We start from the raw sequence: 25,497 nt of genomic DNA, 5'->3' as shown, positions 1-25,497 counted from the left end.
TCCTTTCGGTCCCGGTCGACCTCCCAGCACTGCGCTGGTCACAGGTCCCGGTACACGTCTCGGCACCGGTATGTTTCCTGGTACCGCTCCCCGGCGGGGCATGACATCCGGTACCCATCTCACGGACTATCTGCTCCGCCCTGGCCATCGAGACACCCATCTGGTTCTTCACGAGCAGATAGTGCTCTCTATGGAGATGTGAACCCCCGGGCCCGCGCCATCCCGGAGCCCCAAGGCTTGGAGCAAGCACCACAGTGGTCCTTCTGGACGCCTTGGGCGTACCACCGAGCCCAGGGCGATCCCACAGTGACATCGCGGTCCGCCGCATCGGTCTGTCGCGCACCAGAGGCCACTGTTAGTTGTCGTCCTCCGGCTGATATGGACGCTTCAGCCGCGACACAGGACCTTCAGGCCGCCGCAGAAACAGACCCTCCTCTGGACCAGGACTCACAACTCGAACCGCTGGTCCCGGGTCTCTCGTCGTCCTCCTCACTGGATGAGGCAGTAGCGGGTACATCAACCTCAGGCCCGCCCCGCACTGACCTACGAGCCCACCAGGACCTTCTCCGCCGTGTTGCATTGAGCATCAACCTCCCAGGTGGAGGAAGTCCCGGAGGTGGAGGACCGGTCGTGGACATACTCTCTTCGGATGCCCCGACTCGTGTAGCCCTGCCATTTATCCGCTCCATCCAGGCTAAAGCGGACTCGATCTGGCAATCCCCGGCGTCTATCCCTCCTACGGCCAGAGGCGTGGAGAGGAAATATATGGTACCATCTAAAGGGTACGAATATCTTTATACCCATCCTCCTCCATGCTCTCTGGTCGTCCAGTCTGTGAACGAGAGGGAGCGCCATGGCCAGCAAGCCCCCGCCCCAAAATCGCGGGAGGCTAAACGCATGGACCTACTTGGACGCAAAGTATACTCGCAGGGGGCCTACAGTTGCGTGTAGCTAACCAGCAGCCCTTCTCAGTAGGTACAATTTTAACACCTGGCAGTCCATGGACAAGTTCACCGAGCTGGTCCCCTGGACTCCCGTCCAGAGTTCCAGAGCCTCCTCGAGGAAGGGAAGAAGATATCCCGGACTTCCCTGCAGGCCTCTCTCGACGCTGCGGATTCGGCGGCCAGGACCGTGGCGTCGGGAGTTGCAATGCGGAGAATTTCATGGTTGCAGGTTTCCGGCCTACCCCCTGAACTGCAACACACAATTCAGGACCTTCCATTTGAAGGCCAGGGCCTTTTCTCGGAGAAAACGGACCCTAGCTCCAGAGCCTCAAGGACAACCGTGTCATAATGCGTTCCCTGGGGATGCATACTCCGCAGACCCAACGCAGGTCCTTCAGAGCCCAACCTCAACGTCCCTACCCCCCACCACGGCCTCGACAGGACTTTACTAGAAGGCGTGGTCGTGTGAACCGCAGACGACAGTCCGGTTCTCAGGGGGGCCAGAATAATGGTTCCGCCAAGCCACCGTCGGGACCAAAGCAAAACTTTTGAAGGTGCGACCGAGAGCAGAGCACCAGTCCTTTCCCGGAATCCTATCCAGTTCTCCAACCGTCTCTCCTCCTTCCTCCCGGCGTGGACCCGACTAACCTCAGATCGTTGGGTCCTACGTACGGTGGAGTTTGGTTACCATCTGCAGTTTATTTCGTGCCCCCCCCACCCTCCCCCGTCCCTCTTCAGGGACCCCTCTCACGAGCATCTCCTCTGGCAGGAGATCCGTACGCTTCTCGAAATCGGAGCCATAGAGGAGGTACCACAGGAGTTCAGGGGCAGGGGGTTTTATTCCCGTTACTTCTTAATCCCCAAGTCGAAAGGAGGTCTTCGACCCATCCTAGACCTCCGCAGGCTCAACGTCTTCTTAAAGAAGTTGAAGTTCCGGATGGTTCCTTGGGACTATTATCCCATCCCTGGATCCGGGGGACTGGTTCGCTGCTCTCGACATGAAGGACGCGTACTTTCATATCTCTATTTACCCCCCACACAGACGGTACCTACGTTTTATGGTGCGAAATCGTCACTTCCAATTCACGGTCCTTCCTTTCGGCCTTTCCACTGCCCCACGTGTCTTCACAAAGTGCATGGCAGTGGTGGGCCGCCTTCCTCCGTCGTCGGCGCATATGTGTCTTCCCTTACCTAGACGACTGGCTTATTCGCGGGACCTCCGAGACCCAGGTCGCCGCTCACGTAGCCGTCATCATGGAACTCTTTCGAGCGTTTGGGCCTGATGGTCAATATGGGCAAATCCACCCTCGTGCCCACTCAAAGAATAGAATTCATCGGAGCTGTCCTGGACTCCCACGCTCGCAGCGGCCTACCTCCCGCTGAGCCGGTTTTCAGGCAATAGTCACCGCCATAGAGAGCCTGCAGGCCTTCCCGACGACCTCAGCCCGGGCCTGCCTCAGCCTCCTCGGGCCATATGGCTGCCTGTACTTTCGTCACCAAGCACGCCAAACTCCGCCTTCGCCCCTTCAAATCTGGCTGGCCTCCGTTTACCGCCCGCACAGGGACACCATAGACGTCGTCGTCACGGTTCCTCAGAGCGTCTTACGCTCCCTCCGTTGGTGGCAAAACCCTTCCCTGGTGTGTGCAGGCATGCCGTTCCACCCCAGACAACCGTCTACGTCCCTAACGACGGAGCGTCATCTCTGGGCTGGGGGGCTCACATGGCGGGTCGGCGCACGCAAGGCCTCTGGTCCGCCCAGGAGTTGTCATTACACATAAACATCCGGGAGCTACGGGCAGTCCGCCTCGCCTGTCAGATCTTTCTTCACCACCTGCAGGGCTATTGTGTTCTAGTGCTCACGGACAAGACCACCGCGGTGCACTACATAAACAGGCAGGGAGGAACCCGCTCTCTCCCCCTTTGTCAGGAGGCGATCCGACTGTGGGAATTCTGTATAGCCTACTCTATAGACCTGGTGGCATCCTTCCTCCCAGGGGTCCAGAACACCTTAGCAGACCACCTCAGCAGGTCATTTCTCGCCCACGAGTGGTCACTCCGACCGGACATAGCTCATTCTCTCTTCCAGAAGTGGGGCTTTCTCCACATAGACCTCTTCGCCTCCCGCAGCAACCGGAAGTATCACAGGTTCTGCTCATTTCAGGGTCTCGCCCCGGGCTCGATATCGGACGCCTTTCTCATGTCTTGGTCGACCCACCTGCTGTACGCCTTCCCACCCTTTCCGTTGGTGCACAAGGTCCTTGTAAAGCTTCGCAGGGACAGGGCTCGAGTGATTCTCATCGCCCCAGCGTGGCCTCGCCAGCATTGGTACACCACGCTGCTGGACCACTCGATAGCCAGCCTGGTTCCTCTGCCTCTCCATCAGGATCTAATAACCCAGGACCACGGCAGTCTTTTCCATCCCGACTTGCAATCCCTCCACCTCACGGCGTGGCTCCTACGTGGTTGAGTCACTCAGACCTACACTGCTCCACCCCAGTGCAATGAGTACTCCTGGGCAGCGGAAAACCCTCCACTAGAGCTACGTACTTGTCCAAGTGGAAGCGGTTCTCTTGCTGGTGTCAAGCGCAGCAGGCGGCACCTGGGCAGGTTCCTATTCCCATAATATTGGAATACCTCTGGCATCTCAAGCAACAAGGTCTCACGCACTCATCTTTGCAGGTACACCTAGCCGCCATCTCAACCTTTCATCCTGGAGAAGGAGCTTACTCCATTTTCTCCCACCCTATGATCTCGAGGTTCCTCAAAGGGCTGGAACGTCTTTTTCCGCAGGTGTGACGCTCCGCCCCTTCCTGGGACCTCAGTTTGGTTCTGTCAAGACTTATGGCCCCTCCGTTCGAACCCCTGGCAACCTGCTCTCTCCTGTATTTATTGTGGAAGGCGGCGTTCCTTGTAGCCATTACATCGGCTAGGAGAGTTTCGGAGGTTTGCGCTCTCATGGTGGACCCGCCTTCCACGATATTCCACAAGGACAAGGTGCAGTTGCGCCCACATCCGATGTTCCTTCCCAAGGTGGTTTCATCCTTTCACCGCAACCAGGACATATTCCTCCCGGTCTTCTTTCCCAAACCGCATACATCACGTAGAGAGCAGCAGTTGCACTCGCTGGACGTCCGTAGGGTGCTCGCATTCTACATTGACTGCACCAGATCTTTCCGTAAGACCCTCCAGCTCTTTGTTGCCGTGGCAGACAGGATGAAAGGTCAACCTGTCTCTTCCCAGAGAATTTCTTCCTGGGTCACGGCATGCATTCGGGCTTGCTGTGATCTAGCTCACACCTCTCCAGGCCGTGTTACTGCACATTCCACCAGGGCTCAGGCCTCGTCGACTGCATTTTTAGCTTGAGTGCCTATCCAGGAGATATGCCAAGCAGCTACGTGGTCTTCAGTACACACGTTTACTTCCCATTACGCCTTGGTACAGCAATCCAGAGACGATGCAGCCCTTGGCTTGGCAGTCTTGCATTCCGCAGTGTCCAACTCAGACCCCACCGCCTAGATAAGGCTTGGGATTCACCTATTTGGAATGGATATGAGCAAGCACTCAAAGAAGAAAAGACGGTTACTCACCTTTGTAACTGTTGTTCTTCGAGATGTGTTGCTCATATCCATTCCACACCTGCCCTCCTTCCCCACTGTCGGAGTAGCCGGCAAGAAGGAACTGGAGAGCGGACGGGTCGGCAGGGGTATGTATTCGGTGCCGTAGCGGCGCCACGCCAGGGGGCGCCAGCTGACCGCCGGGTGTTGCTAGGGGAAAATTCTTCCGATGAACATGCACGTGGCGCGCGCACACCTACTTGGAATGGATATGAGCAACACATCTCGAAGAACAACAGTTACAAAGGTGAGTAACCGTCTTTTTTCATTACCCTGAACCAGCAACCATGTGTGAACATAAGTCTATTTAGATCACACTTTATAAAGGCACATTGCATTTTGCTTTTTTCTTAAATTAAATTTAAACTGTTCAAGAGTGTTTTTCTCCAGACTGATTTTATACCATGGTCAGCTTTGATCTGGCATATTCAAACTGCTTTGCAACTAATGTAGCTACTTTCTGTTGAAAATGAAAAAGCTGATAAAATGTTATCCCTGATTTACAACCTATACTGCTTGTTTTAGAAGTGTATATTGTTTCTTTTGCAAACATCTTCATATAATAATTGAAAATGTGCAAAGCTTATCCAAGAGCTTATTTTCTTTATTTCAGCAGAAGGGTTATAGTGTCCATTGTAGGTTTTTATAGACTTGCTGATTCCTTTGGCAGAGATGTATGCCAGAGAGGCCTGTAACTTTCCTCCAAACAATTACTGGACAGACTTGGAGATTCTAAAATTTGAATTAATTCTTGTCAGATGTTTTATCAATTCAATGACGTGTGCCTTCATGACACACTTATTTGAGGAATTAGTTGCAAAATTGTTGCTCCTAACTCTTGTCTGTTTTACATGAGACATTCCATGTATTTACATATTTTTAGGTTATGAAAAATTGTTTACTGAGAGCTTCTAGTAGTGGGGAAACAACAACTTTACTGCAGACAGTCAGTTTAAAAATATTGTTCTTTCTAGCTGATTTCATGCCGATTTTGGGAACCAACCTGAATCCTGAGTTCATTTCTGTGTGCAACAACGCTACATGGGCAATTGGCGAAATCTCCATTCAAATGGGTAAGAATTGATTAATTTTTTTGCATTTTTTCTTTGAGAATGCATGTTTACAGTGTAAAATGTTTAAAGGTTTCTTTTTTGTTAAGTGGCAAATGAAAATTTTGTTTGGTTTGTTCTAAAATATATACACATGGATCTATTTTGATCATTTTAATAGTCATTTTCTTTTGAATTTTTGTTTTTGGCTATTTTAGGTATAGAGATGCAGCCTTATATTCCTATGGTGTTGCACCAGCTTGTAGAAATCATTAACAGACCCAACACACCAAAGACGTTGTTAGAGAACACAGGTACCCTATAATAGAAATGTTTGTGGTGAAAGGAATTATGTAGTTGTCTCTCAGAGATCAAAAATCATGTACAGCCTTTAAAAACTGCTTAGGGAAACCATACCAGAACTGATGCTTTTACAGCGTTTGTAAGCAAAAACAGCTCTGTTTTGCAGAAGTTTTTACAAGTCTCAGTGCTGCAGTGAGCCAACTGTCATATATTTAAGTTCTTATGGTTGTTGCTTTTTTAAACCCTTTTTATAAAATCAATAGCTTTGTTAGACCTGAAAGAATTGGAGGTTTTCCTTTACACTAGTTTAGATGCATATCGTGTAGATTCATGCATGTGTGTGTCTAACTTTGAAAAGTTTGAAAACATAATTGGCATATGTAAAAATAGCAGAGGAAAATGAAGATTTGGAATTAACAAAAACAAAAAAAAAATCCAACAGGTGCGCCACATATTAGAGAGAAATCAGTGTAGTAATTGCACTAAAAAAAATCTTGGTCTACAGTGGTAACGGTACTACAGTCAAATTAAAGTGTAAAAATTAAGTGTGTAATGTAGTTTGTAGTGCCTAACTTTTTATTAAAAATTATGAAAACTACTCCAGTGATAGCATGCATGTTTTATATTCTGGCCAATGACAGTGGCCTTCATATTGGGAGCTGCTAGCAAGTGTCTTATTAAACATGCACTCCTGAGGCTTGTTTCTTTTGCATTTTTAGAGAGAATGTTCTGGTATAAAGAGCACCTTCCATACTCTAGAAGAGCTAAATTAATTGTGATTTACTGAGTTTCATTTTAGTATATCAACTTTTTTTCTTGGCATTTTGTTAGTAATTGAGTGTCCTCTCAAATTTTTTGCAGTTACTCATTATTTTCCTTTTGGTGAGGAAGCCATAGTTCTTTGAGTAGTGTCCCTCTATTAATTCCACTTCTGGTGTGCGTGTGCACCACATACCTTTGATCCGAGATTTTCACTAGCAGTGTCTGTTTGGTCTACATATATGCTGCTGATAATCTCGTGCCCAGTACCGAGGCTACATCAAGTTGTGCAGGAGAACTGCCTTCAGTTTCTTAACCACCTTGGCCTGAGATGGAGATTATTGTGTCTGCATTTTGTGTGCCTCGGCTGCTTGCTGAGTTTTTTGTATTTAGTTTATTTAGCTTAGTTTGTTAGTAGTAGTAATAGTTAGTTAATTCCTGGTTATTGAAAGATTGTTTTATTTCCTCTGAGGAAATTCTCTCTGTGAAGGATGTGCCTGTTCACAGGTGTTTAAGCGCTGCCTCATGTGGAGAGGTTATTCCAGACAGCGATGGAAAGTCTAACTGCATTCACTGCCTGGGAGAGAGTTGCATCCCACAGAAGTGACTCCTGTTTAGCCATAGGACAACTGGGAAATCAAGTTGTGACTGTTAATGATGGAATGTTCCCTTCACCTGGGTACGGAACCAGGTCAGGAGATCTCCTTTGTACATTAGTCCCTGGAGTCTCTAGCAGTCCTTTGGCCTCAGCGCAATACTCTTACGAAGGGGAAAGCCTTGAAGATCTTCTCTAAAGATCCTGAGAAGAGGCGCTCTAATTCCCCTCCTAAGGTACCCATCTTGGAAAGTGCTCACTCTCTGACCAGATCAGCAGCTGTGCTTGGTGCTGTAGTGGCAAAAGGCTCTTCTGGTACCAGCAAGGTGGGAAAATCCTGCAGCTCTAAGAGTAAACATGGCTCTGAGAAGGAGCTAGTATTATCTAGTGGAGATGGTCAGAGCAAACACACAGGAGATCAGTATTATTGGACTTAACACCTCTCCCAGTACCCTTATCGAGCTCTGTGGTACCATTTAAGACTAAACCTCCATTTACATCAGTGCTACCTGTTAAGCGCTCAAAACCATTGGTACCTTCTTGTAGGGGCAGGCGTACTGGTCTGTCGGTACTACAGCTAAATACTGGAAGACTTTAGGAAGCTGAAGGGCTTATTGGTGACTGCTTGAACCAGTATGTCTGTTGGTGACAGGTACTGAGCATCTTTCTACTGAAAACCTCTGTCCCCAAACCTTTATACATTCCACAGTACTGTCACCTCTCTTCAGTCAGAGCTCTCCCATTAGAGGATGATATGGAGATCTCCTTTCTGTATCATTAATCTTTGTTCAGCGTACTCCTATGTACGAATATACAAAAGCCCCTTTCTTAAAGAGACAGGGAAGATGTCTGGGAACCTCCTCATTCCTGGTGGGAACAACTCTGGATGCAACCCCCACCCCCTATGGGCCTCAATGGCCATATTGGGGTCCCTGGGCATTTTATCGCTGGCATGCCTCCAAACCCCCTCTCCTCTTCCTCTCTTGATGATAGGGAGACTCAAACGTCTACTCCCCAACAATACGAGGAAATGTTCGAGGACTGAGAGAAGGGCGGATAAAGAAGCTATCTCCCAGGCTGCCATCTCATCATCTTCATAGGCTGAGGTGGTAACGCCCCCTCCTCTGTCTATTGTCAGTAAATTTTTTTTTTTTTTTTTTTTTTTTGCAGTTTCAAGACCTCATTAAATGGGTGGCAGACTCCTTACAGATACCTTTTGAGGAAATCAAAGAATCCCAGCATAAGCTGTTGGATAGTCTTCACTCTGAGACATCAGCCAGGGTTGCCCTTCATAACAATGTGGCTCTGGGACCTGAAAATATCATTTGCAAACCTTTACTACAGTAACACCCACGTGTAAGAGAGACAATTTAAAAAGTATTGTTTTTCTCACCAAGGACTCTGAGTGACTAGTTTCTTATCCTCCAGCCAGCTCTCTGATGGTTGAAACGGTGATCACACTGGGCAGACACTGGTATTAATCCACCCCATATGACAGAGCAAAAGGACCTGGACCTTCTGGGAAGAAAATCTTACCCATTGGCAACTCTACAGTTCTGCACTGCGAAATATCAGGTATTGATGGCCAAGAGCAACTTTACAAATTATGCAGAATTTAGCTCCTTTATTCCACACCTTCCTTCGGACTAAAGAGAACAATTTCAGCCTACCATTGCTAAAGAATAATTACTGGCCATGACAGCTCTTGAGGTGGCTCTTGATGCTGCAGAAATTGCAGCTCGTTCCATCTCCACTGCAGTGGTGATGTGCAGGGCATCCTGGCTACAGTGCTCTGGTTTCCACCAAAGAAGTCCAGAATATGGGAGAAGATCTCCTGTTTGATGGTATGAAGTTGTTCATGGAGAATACTGATGAGCTGTTGTGTGCTCGTAAAGATTCCAAGTCCACATTACATTCATTGGGCAGCTACACTCCTGCAAACAATAGAAAATTCAGTAGATGGCAAATAACTCAAACATCCCACCCAATGCAATTCTCTGGTTTTCAGAGCCTGATGAAACTACCTAGACACATAGGTTCCAGAGAAAAAGATCCTCTACCCACCGAACACAAGTTTGCAAAATACTTCGTTATTAAAGTGTCAGTTTTGTGAGGCTGTTTCAGGGTTCGGACCCTCCCTTCTCTTTAGCCTGAGAGCTGCAATGTTTTGCCCACTTCCCCCCCATTTGAGGACTAACCCCCATTTCTGACAAGCAGGAGAGCATATCATCTTGGACAAATGGGAGCTGAAAGTAATATCGGCTACACCATCCATATTACCTTTCTCTCTCCTCTTTAGGGACCCTTCTCATCCATTCCTACTAAGACAGGAGATTAAGCTCCCTTCTTTGTTCAGGAGCGAGAGAGCCCAGTCCCTGCTCTGCTTTGGGGAAGGGACTTGTACTCAACATACTTCCTTGTGCAAAGAAAATAGGAGGAAAGAGGCCAATCTTAGATCTGACTCCTAAACACATTTGTGAGGTCTCAGAAGTTCGGGATGATGACTCTATATGTAACTCCTCCTTCTCTTGGTTCAGGAGATTGGTTTTTGGCCCTCATCCTTCAAGGTGCATGTTTCAGTGCAGTGATACTCCCATCTAACAGAAGGTTTCTGCATTTTATTATAAACTGGGATCATTTTAAGTACAGGTACTCCTGTTTGGTGTCTTCTCAGCTCAGAGAGTGTTTTTTTTCAAAAGTTCTCCAGTGGTGGCTGTCTGCTTGCATCATGAGGCAATCGTAGTATTTAACTGGTTGCTCAAGGAATGGTCGTACCAAGAAGTGTTGAAAGCCCCAAGGAAAGTACTTTCTCTGTTCTTGGACTTTGGGTCACCAATTGCACGTGGGGAAAATCCAGACTGCCTCCTTTTCAGAATACACAATTTCCAGGGGGTATCCCTGGATTTCTTGGCATCCAGGGCCTTCCTTCTCATGGACAGATTCACGACACTATCAGACTTTGTCAGAACTATTCAAGGGAGCCACCAGATTTCAGTCAGAAGCTCTCTTGAACTTCTAGATCACGTGGTGGTTTGCATTTTTGTGACTCAGTGTGAGATTACACCTTGGCTCTTTCCAGGGGCAGCCCAGATCAGTTTACTCGCCAAACAGAGACCGCCTAGACAAACAGGTGTAAGTTTCTCAACAGGTAAAATCCTCCTTCGATTGGTGGATAGTTAATCACAATGTAGGGGCAGGGATCCCCTGCCTCCAACCGATGCCAATGGTTAACTGTAACCATGGATGTGTCTCTGTTAAGATAGGTGTGTGCGTGCCTTGGTGCTGTAATGGTACAGAAGAGATGGTCACCCCAAGAATCTACCCTCTGTATCAAGCTGTTGGAGCTCAGAGTGGTCAGAAATACCTGCCTTCATTTTCTGCCTCTCGTCAGACACAGGTCTATCCAAGTCATGACTGACCACGTGGACTGCTTGTTTGATACCAGTTGGCAGGGAGGAGTAAAATTCCCCTTCCTTCTGTGCTGAAGCAATAAGGTTATGGAAATAGTGCATAAAACGTTGAATACGAATTCCAGCAATATATTTCCAGGGTAGGAAAAGTGTCAGAGCCAATGCTCTGAGCTGGTTTCTCCCTCTCCCCTCCCCCACCCCCCCCGACTATGAATGGGAGCTGGATTCCTAGTTCTTGTCAGCATATTTCAGACTTGTGGATTTTGAGAAGTGGACCTCATTGCCACAACTACAAACAAAAATGCCATCCTTTCAGTTCAAAGGTGGGGTGGGAGGAGGGGAAAGGTTAGGTCATAGTTCCTTGGGGAGAGCCTTCCTTCTCACTTGGATGAGAGAGAGATAAAAAGACTTCCTTTAAAAAGTGGAAGTCAAATCCTAGTGAGGCAAATAGAAAGGAGCACAAATACTGCCACCTTAAGTGCAAGAGAGTAATAAGAAAAGCCAAAGAGGAGTTTGAAGAACGGCTAGCCAAAAACTCCACAGGTAATAACAAAATGTTTAAGTACATCAGAAGCAGGAAGCCTGCTAAACAATCAGTGGGGCCCCTGGATGATCGAGATACAAAAGGAGCGCTTAAAGACGATAAAGTCATTGCGGAGAAACTAAATGGATTCTTTGCTTCAGGCTTCACGGCTGAGGATGTTAGGGAGATTCCCAAACCTGAGCCGGCTTTTGTAGGTGACAAATCTGAGGAACTGTCACAGAGAAGTGTACACTAGAGGAGGTTTTGGAATTAATTGATAAACTCAACATTAACAAGTCACTACCCGGACCAGATGGCATTCACCCAAGAGTTCTGAAGAACTCAAATGTGAAGTTGCGGAACTATTAACTAGGTTTGTGTAACCTGTCCTTTAAATCGACTCTATTAATCTAGGTTTGTAACTGTCTTTAATCGGGCTTCGGTCCAATGACTGGAAGTTAGCTATGGTAACACAATATTTAAAGGGGCTCTGCAGGTGATCCTTAGAAATTACAGACTGGTAGTCTATGTTGGTACCGGGAAATTAGTTGAAACATATAGTAGAATAAATTTGTCAGACACTTAGAAGCAGCTAAACTGTTGAGCATAGATCAACTATGGTTTTCTGTAAAGGGAAATTTGTCTTATAATCTACTAGAGTTCTTTTGAAAGGAGGTAACAACACATGTGGACAGGGGATCCACTGGACTAGTGACTAGATTTCAGAAGACTTTTGCGCACAAGGTCCCTCACCCAGGTCTTAGTAATTAAGCTGTCATGGTAAAAGGCGAATGGTCCTTTTGTGGATTTTGGAGAATGGTTACAAGACAGGGAACAAAAGAGAGTTAATTGGTAATTCTCAGAATGAGAAGGGTAATTGGTGTTCCCCAGGGGTCAGTCTAGAACTAATTCTATTCATTTATTGATAAGATTGAGAAAGGGCGTTAACAGTGAGGTGGCAAGTTTGCTTATGATACTAACTTATCAGATTGTTAAGCAAAGCAGAGTGTAGAACGCAAAAAGATCTCACACACTAAGTGAATTGAAGCAGTAGGCACAAATGCAATGAAATTTAATGTTGGATAATTTAAGTAATGATTTGGAAAAATAACTCCCACGTTTTGTATAATCGTGGCGAGCAAATTTAGTACACAGAACATCGGAAAAGTCTTGGCGTATGTGGATGGTTTCTGAGATGTCACGCAGTGCGCAGATGGCGGTCAAAACAGTCTTTTAGGTCTTTAAAGGGCATAATTGGTTCTTATTGCCTTATGTAATCCTGTTACGCCAATTCGTCGATTGGCCGTGTCGGTTTCACTCACGTATTCTGCACTGAAGGGATAAAATGTTTAGGGATTTGGAGAGGGTCCTATGAGGAATATTAGAGCTAGGCCTCGTTTCGCTTGGAAAGAGGGGATAAGTGGGATTGATAGAGATTTATAAATCATGAAGGTGATGTGGGAGTGGGATAAGGAAGGTCTTTACTTATTCCCTAATAAAGAAGTAGAGGTTCACAAATGAAATTAATAGGTGCAGGTTTAACAAAGGAAGTTCTTCACAGCCCAATAACTTGGGACTCCTTACTGGGGTTGTTGAAGGCTGAGACTAGAACGTGTTTTAAAAGGGAAATGGATAAATTTCGATGTGGTGGAAGTCTATAAATGGCTATTAGCCAGGAAGGGTAAAGAATGGTGTCCCTAGCCTCTGTTCATCAGAGGATGGAGGTGGATGGCAGGAGAGAGATCACTTGATCATTGCCTGTTAGCTTCACTCCCTCTGGGGCACCTGGCATTGGCCACTGTCGGTAGACAGATTCTGGGCTAGATGGACCTTTGGTCTGACCCAGTACGGCTGTTCTTATATTCTTATGAAGAAGCTGTTTTGTTTCCCCTACCACCTCTGAGTCTCAAAGTGGTGAACAAAATCAGGCAGGACAAGACCAGAATTATCCTAATAGCTCTGATATGATTGAGGCAGGCATGGTTTCCTTACCTGTTTTGCCTAGTTCTTTGTTCAGTGATGAATTTTCCAATCACTCTTTAGCTCCTCTCCTAGGGCTCCAGTTGACTGCTGCATCTCCAGCTGAGTGTTCTCTGACTCAGGGGCATGGCTCCTTGACAGTTTGCAGGGTTAGTAAGTCTGGTGAGCAGAGGTATAAGAGATATTGAATAGTAGGAAAGGTTCTACCAGGAATATTTACCTTCAAAAATGGAGATTTAGTCGCTTGTATGAATTCCAGAATGCTCTCCCTGAATCTTTCTCACTTCTGCTTGTTCTGGAAGATCTGCTGCAACTAAAAAAAAAAAAAGGGCCATCACTTAGTTGTCTGTGTTCTTTGTGCTGCCTTTTCAGACCATTATTTAGGGGTTCTCATTGTTTGCTCACCCTACAACCATTAGGTTCATGAAAGGTCTGGGTAATCTCCTCCCACTGGTGAAAGTCCCCATTCCAGCTTGGGACTGTAATTTGGTTCTGAAGTCTCATGAAATCTCCTTTTGAACTGATGGTGACTGCTTGTTATTGCATTTGTCTATGAAAACAGCCTTCTTAGTGGCTATTACATCAGCCTGCAGAGTCAGAGATGGAGGCCTTAATGGCAGACCCTCTGTTCACAGTATCCTACAAGGGCAAAGTTTCCTTAGAACCACACTCCAGGTTTCTCCTAAAGTGCCGTCTGAATCGGATCATTTACCTACCAGTTTTCTTTCCAAACCCACATTATTCCAACCTGGAGACCACCTTCCATACTCTAGATGTCAGGAGGGTGTTCGTCTTCTATCTAGATAGGACTAAATAATTTCATACGACTCCTAGGCTGTTCTTTCTTGTTTACAGAAAGATCTGAAGCTTCTGCTATTTGTGTCCAAGGACTGTCAAAATGGATTTTGGGATGTATTATAGCTTGTTACAATGCTCACTTGACAAGGTCAGAATCGACATCTGTTGCTCTGCTTAATGTTCTGGTATCTGAGATCTGTGGAGCTGCTACATGGTCCTCAGTATATACCTTCTCCAAGCACTATGCCTTAGTTGGTGCCTCTAGATCTGATGCAGCAGTTGGCAGTGTAGTTCCTTTGTGCTGGACTCTATTCCAAAGCTTATGCCACCTCATAGGAATTCTCCTCAGGAATTTCCCAGAGTGGAGCACCCATAGAGACACTACTCAAGAGGAAAGTGATTACTCACCCTGTGTGGTAACTGTAGCTCTTTGAGATTTGTTTCCCTCTGGGTGTTCCACTACCTGCCCTCCTTCCCCCTCTGCTTCAGTTTCTCCTGAGAGTCAATGGTGGAGAAGGAATTGAGAGTGTTTTGCTTGCTCAGATTGATGTAGCCTTGGTGCAGGGCATGCGGCTGTCAGCAGCGCATGTGTGGGTCGAATGGACACTGCTAATGAAAATCTATCAATGGCACATGAGGTGCATGCGCAGCTCAAGTGAAGTACCCATAGGGACATGCACCTTGAACTAGTTGCTGTATAGGGTGAAGTAACTTCCTTCTTAGACAAACATCATAAGCTGATGTCAATGACATCAGCTTATAAGTACAGGAGAGCACTGTATCATGAGAGGTTAAAAAGAGAAATTGGAAGTGTTTTAGTTCGTGTGTGTCATCTCCAGTATTTTGTGAAACTAAATGTTAAAAATGTAGTGTTTTTCAAAATTAGTGTGGAAGGTGAACTTTAAGAAGAATTAGATGGTTGTTTGGCATGTTATAGATACAGCTTTTATTTGAGACCATTTTAGAGCAGCTATGTAAATTAGACTGCCAGATGGTAATATTGACAAGTGAATTCTGTTTTTCTTCTCGTTAATTGATGTAGTAATTGACATGCGTCCAGTGCTCAAGTGCTTGCGTCTATTACTGTTGCGGATATTATGGAAGCATCCAGAACTGATTTTTTTGTTGTTTACTCTTTAATAGTTAATGTAAATGTAGATATGTAACTGCAAATAAATGTTGAATGTGGTGTACTTACAAGAAGTTTGTTGTAGGATATCACCCTATATACTGTGTTCTAGAATATTTTTTCTATTTACCCTAATATTTAGCATAGCAAGCAAATGCTGCCAAAATATTTACATTTTCCTGTGTGTTTTGTATTATTGTGATTTTTGTCTAACTTTTTCTCCTGTAACAATGTAACTAAGACATTCAGTAAAAAATCATTACATAGGAAATGAATAGATGGCACAATCTTCAGCCTCCACAGAAAATACTTCTCCTTGTATAGGCTTCTGCAATGTGGAAGATGAGTGGAGTTTATCAAATCTGGCTTTAAAAAAAAACACCTTGTAGTATAAACATTTAACTGACTGTCTTCCTGATATAAAAATGCTGCTAATGTTATGTATGTATATTAAAATTGACACTGCTGCGAGGCTGCACTTAAAATTAATTTAGGTGAAAATTTTGCATGGCAGGGATATTGCAGATAAGGAAAACAGAAGTATTATGTGACCAATATGCTTTAATATAATTGGTCATATGACCAAAATGAATTTCAGAAAGCTAGCATATCCTACACCAAACTTGACTGGAGAGAGCATCATCTGCTTTATTGCATGTTTCATGGGAGTGCTCACAAATGCCTGCTTTAATTAGAGTGTTGCATAGTATGTCTCTTGAACATAGGTTTCCTTTCTCTGCTTCATATGAATCTGTTGGATTTTAGTATTATTCATGTAGTTTGCTTCAAGTAATCTTTAAACATTATTCCCCACCCTCTCCTTTTTCTGAAAGATTAATCTTCTGTGAGTTGAGTGAACACCAATAAAGCATTCTTGTGTGATCACCTTACCTTTCAGTCTGCCCCTTACAATAAAAGCAGTAAGCTATTTAGTCAGATACACAAATGGAATAAACTTTTTTGTGCTAACAACTTTGTGCCAGAAGTCAGATTCTCCCAAGAGAAATTCTATTGCAGTGAGTAGATGTGATTTAGAGAGCCTATTTTACTATGATAAATTCTATAGATATTAATGAGCTATTTACCTGCTGAGTTACTTTAGGGAAAAAAAAACTGTTGCTAAAAATTGTGAAGAAATTGTATATATGAAGTCTTTAGCAAGAAAACTACTTGTATATTAATATTTTAGTTGTAGATAAAAGAGCGTATTCAGAATAACTACATTCTCTGGGTTTAATTTTAACATTGTAATCTAATGCAAACTTTGCACTATTTGAATTTCAAAATTAATCTTAAAACGAAGTAACTCTTAAATTACTTATAGTATATTCAGCTGATACTATAAACTGAAAATGCTTAGTGCCTTTGTACCAAGAACATTTGAAATAATACATGTGAGTAACTAGTTTATCACTGACTTCTAAGTAACAAGATTGCAGAGTTAAATATGAAGAGGGCAAAGTCAATATCTCTGTTCAAATAGCCTTTGGAATTTAAATTGTGTTTTTGGTGTTCTCTCATTTACTTAATTCCTTTTTTTTTTTTTTTAAATCCCCAAGAGTATACCATATATGTTGCTGCCCCTTATTTTAGGGGGTGGTAATAAACAGCACTAGTGAAATCTTATGTTTATTATCATACACAGATTCTGTTGGTTTCTGTTTCTGAGTTATTTGTTGTTTTTTCTTTATTTTTTCTCCTTCCCCCTCATTTGCTCATGTCTTGGTTGGCGTTTGGTGGTGTATAACCGTGATTGCGTTACCTTAGCAATAACAATTGGTCGTCTTGGTTACGTTTGTCCTCAAGAGGTGGCCCCCATGCTACAGCAGTTTATAAGACCCTGGTGTGTATTATTCAATCTTTTTTTTTAATTCATTTTTCTTCACTTTCTTTCTTCTCTATCTCACTTTTAGATATATTTTCAGTTGGTTACAAAATCACAATCCTTAATCATTGCCAACCATGTGACTAATCTTGTCCTATCAGGTTTGTGAGTTTTTAGTAGCACCGTCATGTACATTTTATGTTGTGGCTAACGACTAATTGATGCATGGGATAAGATTGTCACATGCTTGCTGTGTTAATAAGCTTGATTATGAAAGAGCATTTTAAAATCCATCAGAATGATGATATGATGCATGCAAGTACTGTAAAAGTTAAACTATGCATTACATTACTTTAAAAAAATTCAGTCTGAGACTTGAATTGCTGTAAGAAATACATGTTTATAGATTTGTTATATATGAAATAGCTTGCTTGCTTCTGTAAAAGTTAAATAACTGTTCTGTAAGTGGTATCTGATATACTTCAAACTGTGGCAGTATAGTCTGTTTGTTTTTCTTATAACAGCTCTTATCAGTACTGTGGATAAACATTTTAGTGGTATTTAATGGAATAAAGTCACTTTTTAGAAGTAGTAATTATACTTAGGGCAGCATTTAAAATTCAGAATTCTACAAAATGTGGAAGTTTCATAATATCTAACTTCTGAAGCCAAATGCAAATAAATTACACATGAAAAGAGGCTCTGAAATATTTATTTGAAGTGTTTTGAAAACTATTCTAGGAAGATCTCCTTAGTGTGACTCTTATTCCATCAAATACTGTCAAACTAGTTAATTAAATTAAATAAAAACTGATTCTGTTGCCTAATAGCCTGATTCTCCAATTTACTAGGTGTACCTCTCTGCGGAACATAAGGGACAATGAGGAAAAGGATTCTGCTTTCCGTGGGATTTGTACCATGATCACAGTCAACCCTAGTGGAGTAGTCCAAGTAAGATATTTGCATAGGCATCTGATTTTTGTTCTGACAGGCTCATTCTAAAATTGAATAGAAATAACAGTTCAAAAAAAAAAGCTTAATTTGAATGCTGTGAAAGAAGTTAAGCACATATTGGTGCAATTGGTAGTAACTTTTAAAGAACAATAGCTGGTGTAAAGTGGTGTGTCTCCATTGATTTCAAGAGGATTAAACCATATACATCAGCTGAGGATCTGACTCAGTTGGTTTTTTTTCCTCCTGTGGTTACTCTAATTGAAATGGAAATATTGGAGACACACACAGTTCATTTGAGATATTTTATTGCACTCCTTGCCAAAAAGTAATATGTTCACAAAGTGGTTGTATCATATTGCAGCTGTTTTCATGTCCAGGTAAAAATGTAATACTTTCTAAATCTCACCATCACTTCAAAGTGTACAAACCTTAACTTAAAGTTCAAAAGATGTAAACTTATTTCAAACTGACCTCACCCAAAATGTTCTTTGTACAAATGGAAAAATAATGAATGGCTTTTTGTTTGTTTTTACGAAGTTTTGTCGTGGTTTCAGTATCTTAGTAACTGATATTGTTGGTTATACTATAATTACTACTTCAGATTAAAAATCAGTTTTGTTACTGGTTCATTTCTTTTAATTTGCAGTGTCAGAATAGCTTTTAATTATTCTGCAGTTTTTCTTTAGTCACACTTCATCCTAGTGCTCCTTTTATTTAGAAGGTTCATAGTGTGTGGGTTAGACGGTTAGAGTAAAAGACTGAGAGTCGGACCTGGAGTGTAGTCTGGTTCTGACAGATCTTTTGTGTGCTGTTGGTCAAGTTGCTTAATCTCTCAGTGCTTTAGATTCCTCCTTTGTCAAAGGGGGGTAATATTGGCCATACCTGCCTCGGGTATGTGCTGTGAGGTTTAATTTGTGTTAAGTGCTTCCACATCTTCTGATAGAAACCATTGCATTGTGTTGTGGTGTTTTTATAACTTTTATAGTGCAGCATAAAAGTTTTACTGGCTTAAGTTTGCTGTGAGTGTAACTTGCAAGTACTGAAGTCATGAATGAGTTACACAGATCATCATAAATCAGTGCCGACAGAATCTATAATGCATTCAGTTAGCCTCACATTTTACAGATAAACCTTCTAGAAATGTCTGAATTGGAAAAACGTTATGTATACATTTTAATCTCTCTCTCTCTCTCAAGTCAAGTTAGCTAAGTACTAGATCAAAATACACAGATTTCATGTTGGGAGATATGTTATATTGCAGAAACCTTTAAAGTAGCACTTTAAAATGCATATTGGCAAGACTTTCAAATCTCAATTTGTCGTCTTCCAGGGCTAGAAACAAAGGCTGTGATTCTAAAAAGTTGATAAATAAGCACCTACGGAACTGGCTAGATTTTTCAAACATGCTGAGCACCCAGCATCTTCCTTTGATTTCAGTAGAACCTGCTAGGTGCTTAGGTACCATAAGTGATTTTGTGAAAATGTGCATAGAAGAACCTAAGTGCTGAGTAGCAGAGAGTCCTGTGGCACCTTATAGACTAACAGAAGTATTGGAGCATGAGCACATCTGACAAAATGGGTATTCACCCACGAAAGCTCATGCTCCAATACGTCTGTTAGTCTATAAGGTGCCACAGGACTCTTTGCTGCTTTTACAGATCCAGACTAACAAGACTAGCCCTCTGATAAGTGCTGAGTCTTTCAGATGGGACTTGAGCTCTTTTAAAAATAAGTCTCATATTCTTGGTGAGGGACGACTTCCAGTTTACCAGCAGGGTGATATACCATTATTAGCCAATATGATTTGCAAGAATACTACTCTTTAAAACTAAACTGTCAAAGGTCTGACTGTTTCCTTTGCTGTTCCTTACTCCATTGTAACCTTTTGCTGGAGGATGAGGGAGTTACAGTTTTCTCTTAAGGTAGCTGTTTGAAAGCTGCGCAGAGTTGAAATGGTGTAGTGGACAGAGTACAGGCGAGGCAGCCAAAGATCCATGATAAACTTCATTTACTACATGAATATTGTCACTTTTTTGATAGAACAAATGGAAAATTTTTAGTCAAAGCAGCTTTCTGTTGGAAAGTGCAGTTTTGACTAAATTGAAATTTTTGGCTAACTTGTATCTGTTTTTAAAAAAAATATTGGAAAAGCCTTGAAAGCAAAACCACCCTTTTTTGACACTTCAGGAACAAAGATTTTCAGGGTATTTTGGTTTGGAATTTACTTTGTTTTAGTTTTTTATATTTTTTTAAACAAGTTTCAAATGTATAGGAAGAAAATGTTTCTATTGTCCTGAAACAGAAAAAGTTCAGAATTTCATTTTGGAGGAAGAATCTCTGAAATTTTGACTTTTCCTCCCTTTTGAGGCCTTTTTTCTCCAGAATCTTGAAAACTTTTGTGTGATTAGAAAAACAGATTTTCTATCAGCTCTGCTTTTTGGATGCACGTAACTATATCAAACGCATTTTTATAGGAATTTCTTTTAATCACAGCTAATCAAAGTCAGTAAAATCTTTTAAGGATAATGAAATTTCATTTAGTTAATCCCTTGTGATGAATGCAGGACTGAGTTTTTAGTGAAGACTGGAACATAAGTTAATGATACTCTAGAAAAAGTTTGTAGTCTTGATTTTTATGTACATCATAAATAAGGCTAAGATTGTCATGGAGGTCATGGAAGACGGGGGAGGGATAGGTCAATGGTTTGAGCATAGGCCTGCTAAACCCAGGGTTGTGAGTTCAATCCTTGAAGGGGCCATTTAGGGATCTGTGGCAAAAATCTGTCTGGGACTTGGTCCTGCTTCAAGGAGGGGGTTAAACTAGATGACCTCCTGAGGCCCCTTCCAACCCTGATATTCTATGATTTTATGAATCCATGACTTACAGCAATCTCTGTGACATTGGGGGCCCTGCAGCAGCCCAGCCTCTGTTGGTGGCAGGGAACTCTCCTGCAGCTGCTGGGCCCCCCACAACTGACCAGCTGCCACTGGCAACCCCTGAGCTGCCCAGCAGTTGCTGCACACTTCCTCCTCCTCCTCCCCCAGCTCCCAGTTACTGGCAGCAGAGGCACTCCAGAGCTGCTCAGCCACTGGACAATGCAGCTCCCTGCAGCTCCCAGACACGGTGGGAGGTGGAGGGCAGGGTGTTGGACCCTTCTTCCTCCCCATTTTGTCATGGATGTTTTTAGTAAGTCAGGGACCGGTTACGGGTTCTGTGATTTTTTTTTTTTTTTTTTTTTTTTCCTTTATTGCCTGTGACCTGCCCCCGACTGTTACTAAAAATACCCATGACAAAATTGTAGCCTTAGTCATAAACCATTTCTGAAAGACAACCTACTTTTACATTTTTGTTGCAGAAGATTTATAGAGAGAGCTGTTTTAGTTGTAATCTGATAGATGGTTGGGTATACAATAAATTAAATATAAAAATTTGGAAACTTGAAAACATTGGATGATGTAATTTTTGTAGTTGTAGCCTGTCAGTCATGTGAGCTGAATGGAATCTAAAGTCCAGTGAAGCAAAATTTTGGGGATTGAAGGGGAAGGGCACATGGGAGAACATTGTTACAAGAAGCTGAAAGAAAAAGCTAAGAAAAGGCAAATTTATTGTTAAACTTTTTTAAAATGCTAATTTTTCACTTTTAGTCTTCAATCTATACTGGCACTGATTTACCCCATGGATTATAAATGGAGCCTGTAATATGTACCATATAACTGTAATAATTGATCTGGAATTTGAGGCCTGACATAAAAATTTACTAAGTTGCCTGGCTGTTCCATTTTGGCTCCTTCACTTCATTCCACTTCTGCCTTATTCTCTACATAATACTTCCATCTCTCCTGCCCCCATTGTGCTTCATTAATTGTGATTTTTGAAGTCTCGTGTTAACACACAGTTTCAAAAGAGGTGAAAGGGAAAAATAGAGAAGGAAAGAAAAGTAAAGTTTTTCTTTATTTAACATTTATATAGTAGTCTTCCTGTGTTCCTGAAATGTCAGATGTATATTTTTAATTTAATGTGAAAGGGAATATGGTTTAATGGCTGGGCAGAGGAATAACCCCCCAGAGCAGATGAACCCAGGATGCAGGATTTTTTTGGGAGTAGGTTGGATTATGACACTAGAGGGTTAGAAAAACTTAATTTGGGCTGTATTGACTTTACCCCGGCTCTCCTGAGGAGGAGGAGTACTGCAGCCTTAGGGTGGGATTGAGGGTGTTTTGAGCAGGAGGAGATGTATTACAGCTGTAAATTTGCAGTAGATTGTCTTTTCTCTGAAAGATTTCCCTGCTCTTTGGTTCTCGCCAGTGCAGTGCATTTAGTTGGGCAAGTGTATCTGGGAAAAACTTTTAATAGAGACATTAATCTTAAGGGCATTCATATACTGCACTTTATCCAAATACTAAACTCACTTGAAGATAAATCTAAAATATAATAGTAGCATGTGTGGATTGAAGTTGAGGTTCCTGCAACATTTGCAAATTAAGAAATCAGTGTCATATTGATTTCCTTAATTTATGAATTGAAGTGATGCAAATACGGAGTTGCTAACCTATGTAATGTTTAATCTTATAGGACTTTATATTTTTTTGTGATGCTGTTGCATCGTGGATTAGCCCAAAAGATGATCTCCGGGACATGTTCTGTAAGGTAATGTTTCTGATTTAATAGAAAATGTAAAGCCTACCTTTTTATGGCTCCTTCACTTCTCTTCTGATTCTCTCTCTACTCCTTTCCCTGTCCCGCATACCTTTTTACTTTAGTTTATTGTGTGTATGGAGAAAAAAGAAAATTACGGAGTCCCAATAGCGGAGTCGTCATGTAAGAGTTTGGATTTTAGATAAAACCTCACCAAAGCAAAAACTTGTGAATAGGCTTTTAAAAATATACTGTACACTTGTAAATATTTCAAATTTGCAATTTTAGCAGTGTTGAAAATTTGTTTACTAAGGGGGCAGAACAAACTTTAAAGATGCTTAAAGGTCATGCCCAGTAGAATTTGGCTATGTATGGAAGAACCAGTATTTGTATAATAAAATAAACTATCAAACTTTTAAACTTCAATTAAAAACTCTTTTTAATTACAGAAAATGAGATTCCTTTGGCCTAAAGATATACACTACTTTTTTTTATTTTGTATGGTTAGAGGGAGGGAAAAAAGGTTTTCAGTTTTTTTGTTAACTCTACTTAACCTGACTTAAAATCATCTTGTTTATACAAGATAATCTTGTCTTTGGTACTGTTGAAAAGCCTTACAAGCTTTCTTTAACAGTAATTTTGAGCCACTTTAAAAGAGTTTGTCAGCTGTATTTTGTCCTGTGCAAAGTGGGCTTTGGGGATTAACAAATTTGTTTTTGTTTTACATTAAATTTTTCAGCATCAAACAGTTAACTTCTGCATTTCCTGGTATTGCAATCTAAAATGCCTTGGGTTAGTTGCATGTCATGTTAGGGTTAGGTAGAAAAGCCTATCAAATTGTGCTTTTTGTTGCGAGGTCTGATTTTTTTTTCTTTTTCTAAGACATGAAAATCAAACTTTTGTAGTTTATAGTGAATCACAAAAGCAGGTGCCTGTTCATTAAGTCTATAATGGATAAAAGAAAAGAAAAAAAGAGTAAGAAAACATTTCATCCTGCTGTTTGTGGGTCTTTCACGAAGGACTGTCTTAAATACTTGTTGTTTCTTCAAACCTCAGCCTCCAGTAGCTTTGATTAAAATCTGTCACGCAGAAACCTATGAAACAATCTTTTATTTTTGTTTTTTACTGATTTCCCAGATAGACATAATGCTACTTCCTCAACTCCTTTGCAGTGTTGTGCCCTACCATGTTTCATAATAAGCTCTCTGTTCTTCTTTGAGTGATTGCTCATGTGTATTCCACAGTAGGTGTGCGTGCTTGCCATGTGCACCAGTGCCGGAAGTTTTTCCCCTAGCAATATCCATAGAGGCAGAGTGACCCCTGGAGTGGCGCGGTATAAGGGGAGCTGCGCGCTCCTCCCACCAGCCGTTCCTTCTTGCCACCAGTGAAGGCGCGTTGGAACTGCTGAGCTCCAACCTTGCTGCAGCTTGTCCCCAGAACTGTTCATTCAGTAGTACCTGTAGTCGGTTAGTTTTCAATGAAGTTTAGTTAGTGAGCCCAGGCCGGAGCATGCCCAGTGCCTCGGGATTTAAATCACGCAGCTCCTGTAGGCATTCTGTGCCAAGGAGCGACCTGCACAAAGACTGACTGTGCTGCTTGGGAGAAACCCATATCAGCGAAATACGTAAGATCTGCAAGTCGTTCAAGCTCTGGACTAAAAAAGAAAGGGACATTAGACTCCAGGCCATTCTGATGGAGTTGGCACTGGCCCCGACCCTGGCACACTGCTCCGATCCAGTACCCGGCACTGCAGCGTTGGTGCACAGAGACCCTCCAGCACCCTCGACTAGTTGGCACCACTCCCCTTCCACGGAGAATGCCAAGAGGACCGGAAAGACTCCATCTTTGCAATGACGCTGAGGAAAGTCTTGAACAGAGACTAGACTCATGACGGGTAGTCCTAGGCCTCTGACTCATGCAGAGCGGAGTAGCCTGTCCCCTTCGGAGCAGGCCTTTCCAGATGCCATGTATGCCCAGAGCCCTCCAGGTGGGGTAGCCGCTGCTGGGATCGCCGTAGTCACCGCTGGCCCGGTACTGGTCTCAGTCGCGGGAACGTTCCCGACACTGCTCATCATCCAGTGACCGGTCAGGGCTCAGTCCATGTGGATCGCCCTTGACACCGGCTACATTGTCTGGATGGGTGCCATCTGATCGGGACTCCCAGCACCACTCATCTTCATGGAGCGGCTCAGATGGGACTGTGGTGGATGTCGGCAACAGTCCTCGCCTCAAAGGCAGTACTGCAGGTGGTCGCAGCATGACCATTGATGCCGTTCCCGCTCAGAATCCTGCTCAAAGTCTCCACCAGTAGAGATCGCTTGTGGAGCAGCTACTACCGCTGGTGCCATTCTCCTGCCTCAAGGTTGCGGTCCCATGGTCGACGTAGATCCCAGCACCACCGCCACTCCCAATTCGGAGGTAGCAGCATGTCCTACACCAGCCCGAACTCCACTCACAGTTGCCCGTCTACAGGTCAGTCTAGCCAGCCTAGTCGACCAGCCCTGCCGGTGCATCAGCAAGTGCAATGGCACCATGTGTTGTGGCCGGCTCAGTAGTACCACTGCGCACCATGGCCCCTGGTGGGGGCTCTCTTGGTGGCTGGGTTGTTGGAAGCACCATTGGCCTCCATCCCTAGACCACCAAGAAAAGAGTTGATGGGCCCTGCTTCCTCAGTGCTGTGCCCGGAGTCTGACCAGGTGGTGGATCCTACGGTGCCGGTCAACACCCAAAGCACCAAATCGGCCTTGCCCCGTCTGGAGGAGCTGATTGTGGCCCCGCCCCCCTCCGTCCCACAGGAGAACTACTAGGCCCATCAAGACTTACTAAAAAAGGTGGCAGCGACCCTCCATCTCCAGGCTGTGGAAACGGAAAAGCCCTCAGACTTCCTGTTCAATGTGCTGTCCCTCTCGGCACCGAGCAGGGTGGCCTTGCCGCTCCATGAAGGGGTGGCGAAAATTTCAAATGCCCTGTGGCAAAC

General features: G+C 43.5%; 1 protein-coding gene across 8 annotated transcripts in view; it reads left to right on the top strand.

Annotated features, from left to right (window-relative positions):
• TNPO1 (transportin 1) overlaps window positions 1-25,497 on the top strand; it is a 179,205-nt gene that overhangs the window by 133,312 nt on the left and 20,396 nt on the right. For 4 of the 8 annotated variants that reach the window (XM_032771656.2, XM_032771659.1, XM_075067017.1 and 1 more), the window contains exons 19-23: window positions 5,534-5,632; window positions 5,827-5,922; window positions 16,873-16,948; window positions 17,782-17,881; window positions 22,458-22,532. In XM_032771656.2, coding sequence (XP_032627547.1) covers window positions 5,534-5,632; window positions 5,827-5,922; window positions 16,873-16,948; window positions 17,782-17,881; window positions 22,458-22,532 — 446 coding nt within the window. Of the gene's footprint in view, window positions 1-5,533; window positions 5,633-5,826; window positions 5,923-8,435; window positions 10,896-16,872; window positions 16,949-17,018; window positions 17,093-17,781; window positions 17,882-22,457; window positions 22,533-25,497 lie in introns of those variants that run through there. The other 4 variants (XR_012656094.1, XM_032771660.2, XM_032771661.2 and 1 more) reach the window with 4 other exon arrangements.

Source organism: Chelonoidis abingdonii, chromosome 6, assembly GCF_003597395.2.
Source record: "Chelonoidis abingdonii isolate Lonesome George chromosome 6, CheloAbing_2.0, whole genome shotgun sequence".
NCBI lineage: Eukaryota > Metazoa > Chordata > Testudines > Testudinidae > Chelonoidis > Chelonoidis abingdonii.
Note: the sequence above shows the minus strand (reverse complement) of the source record. Positions and strands in the feature narration are given on the sequence as shown.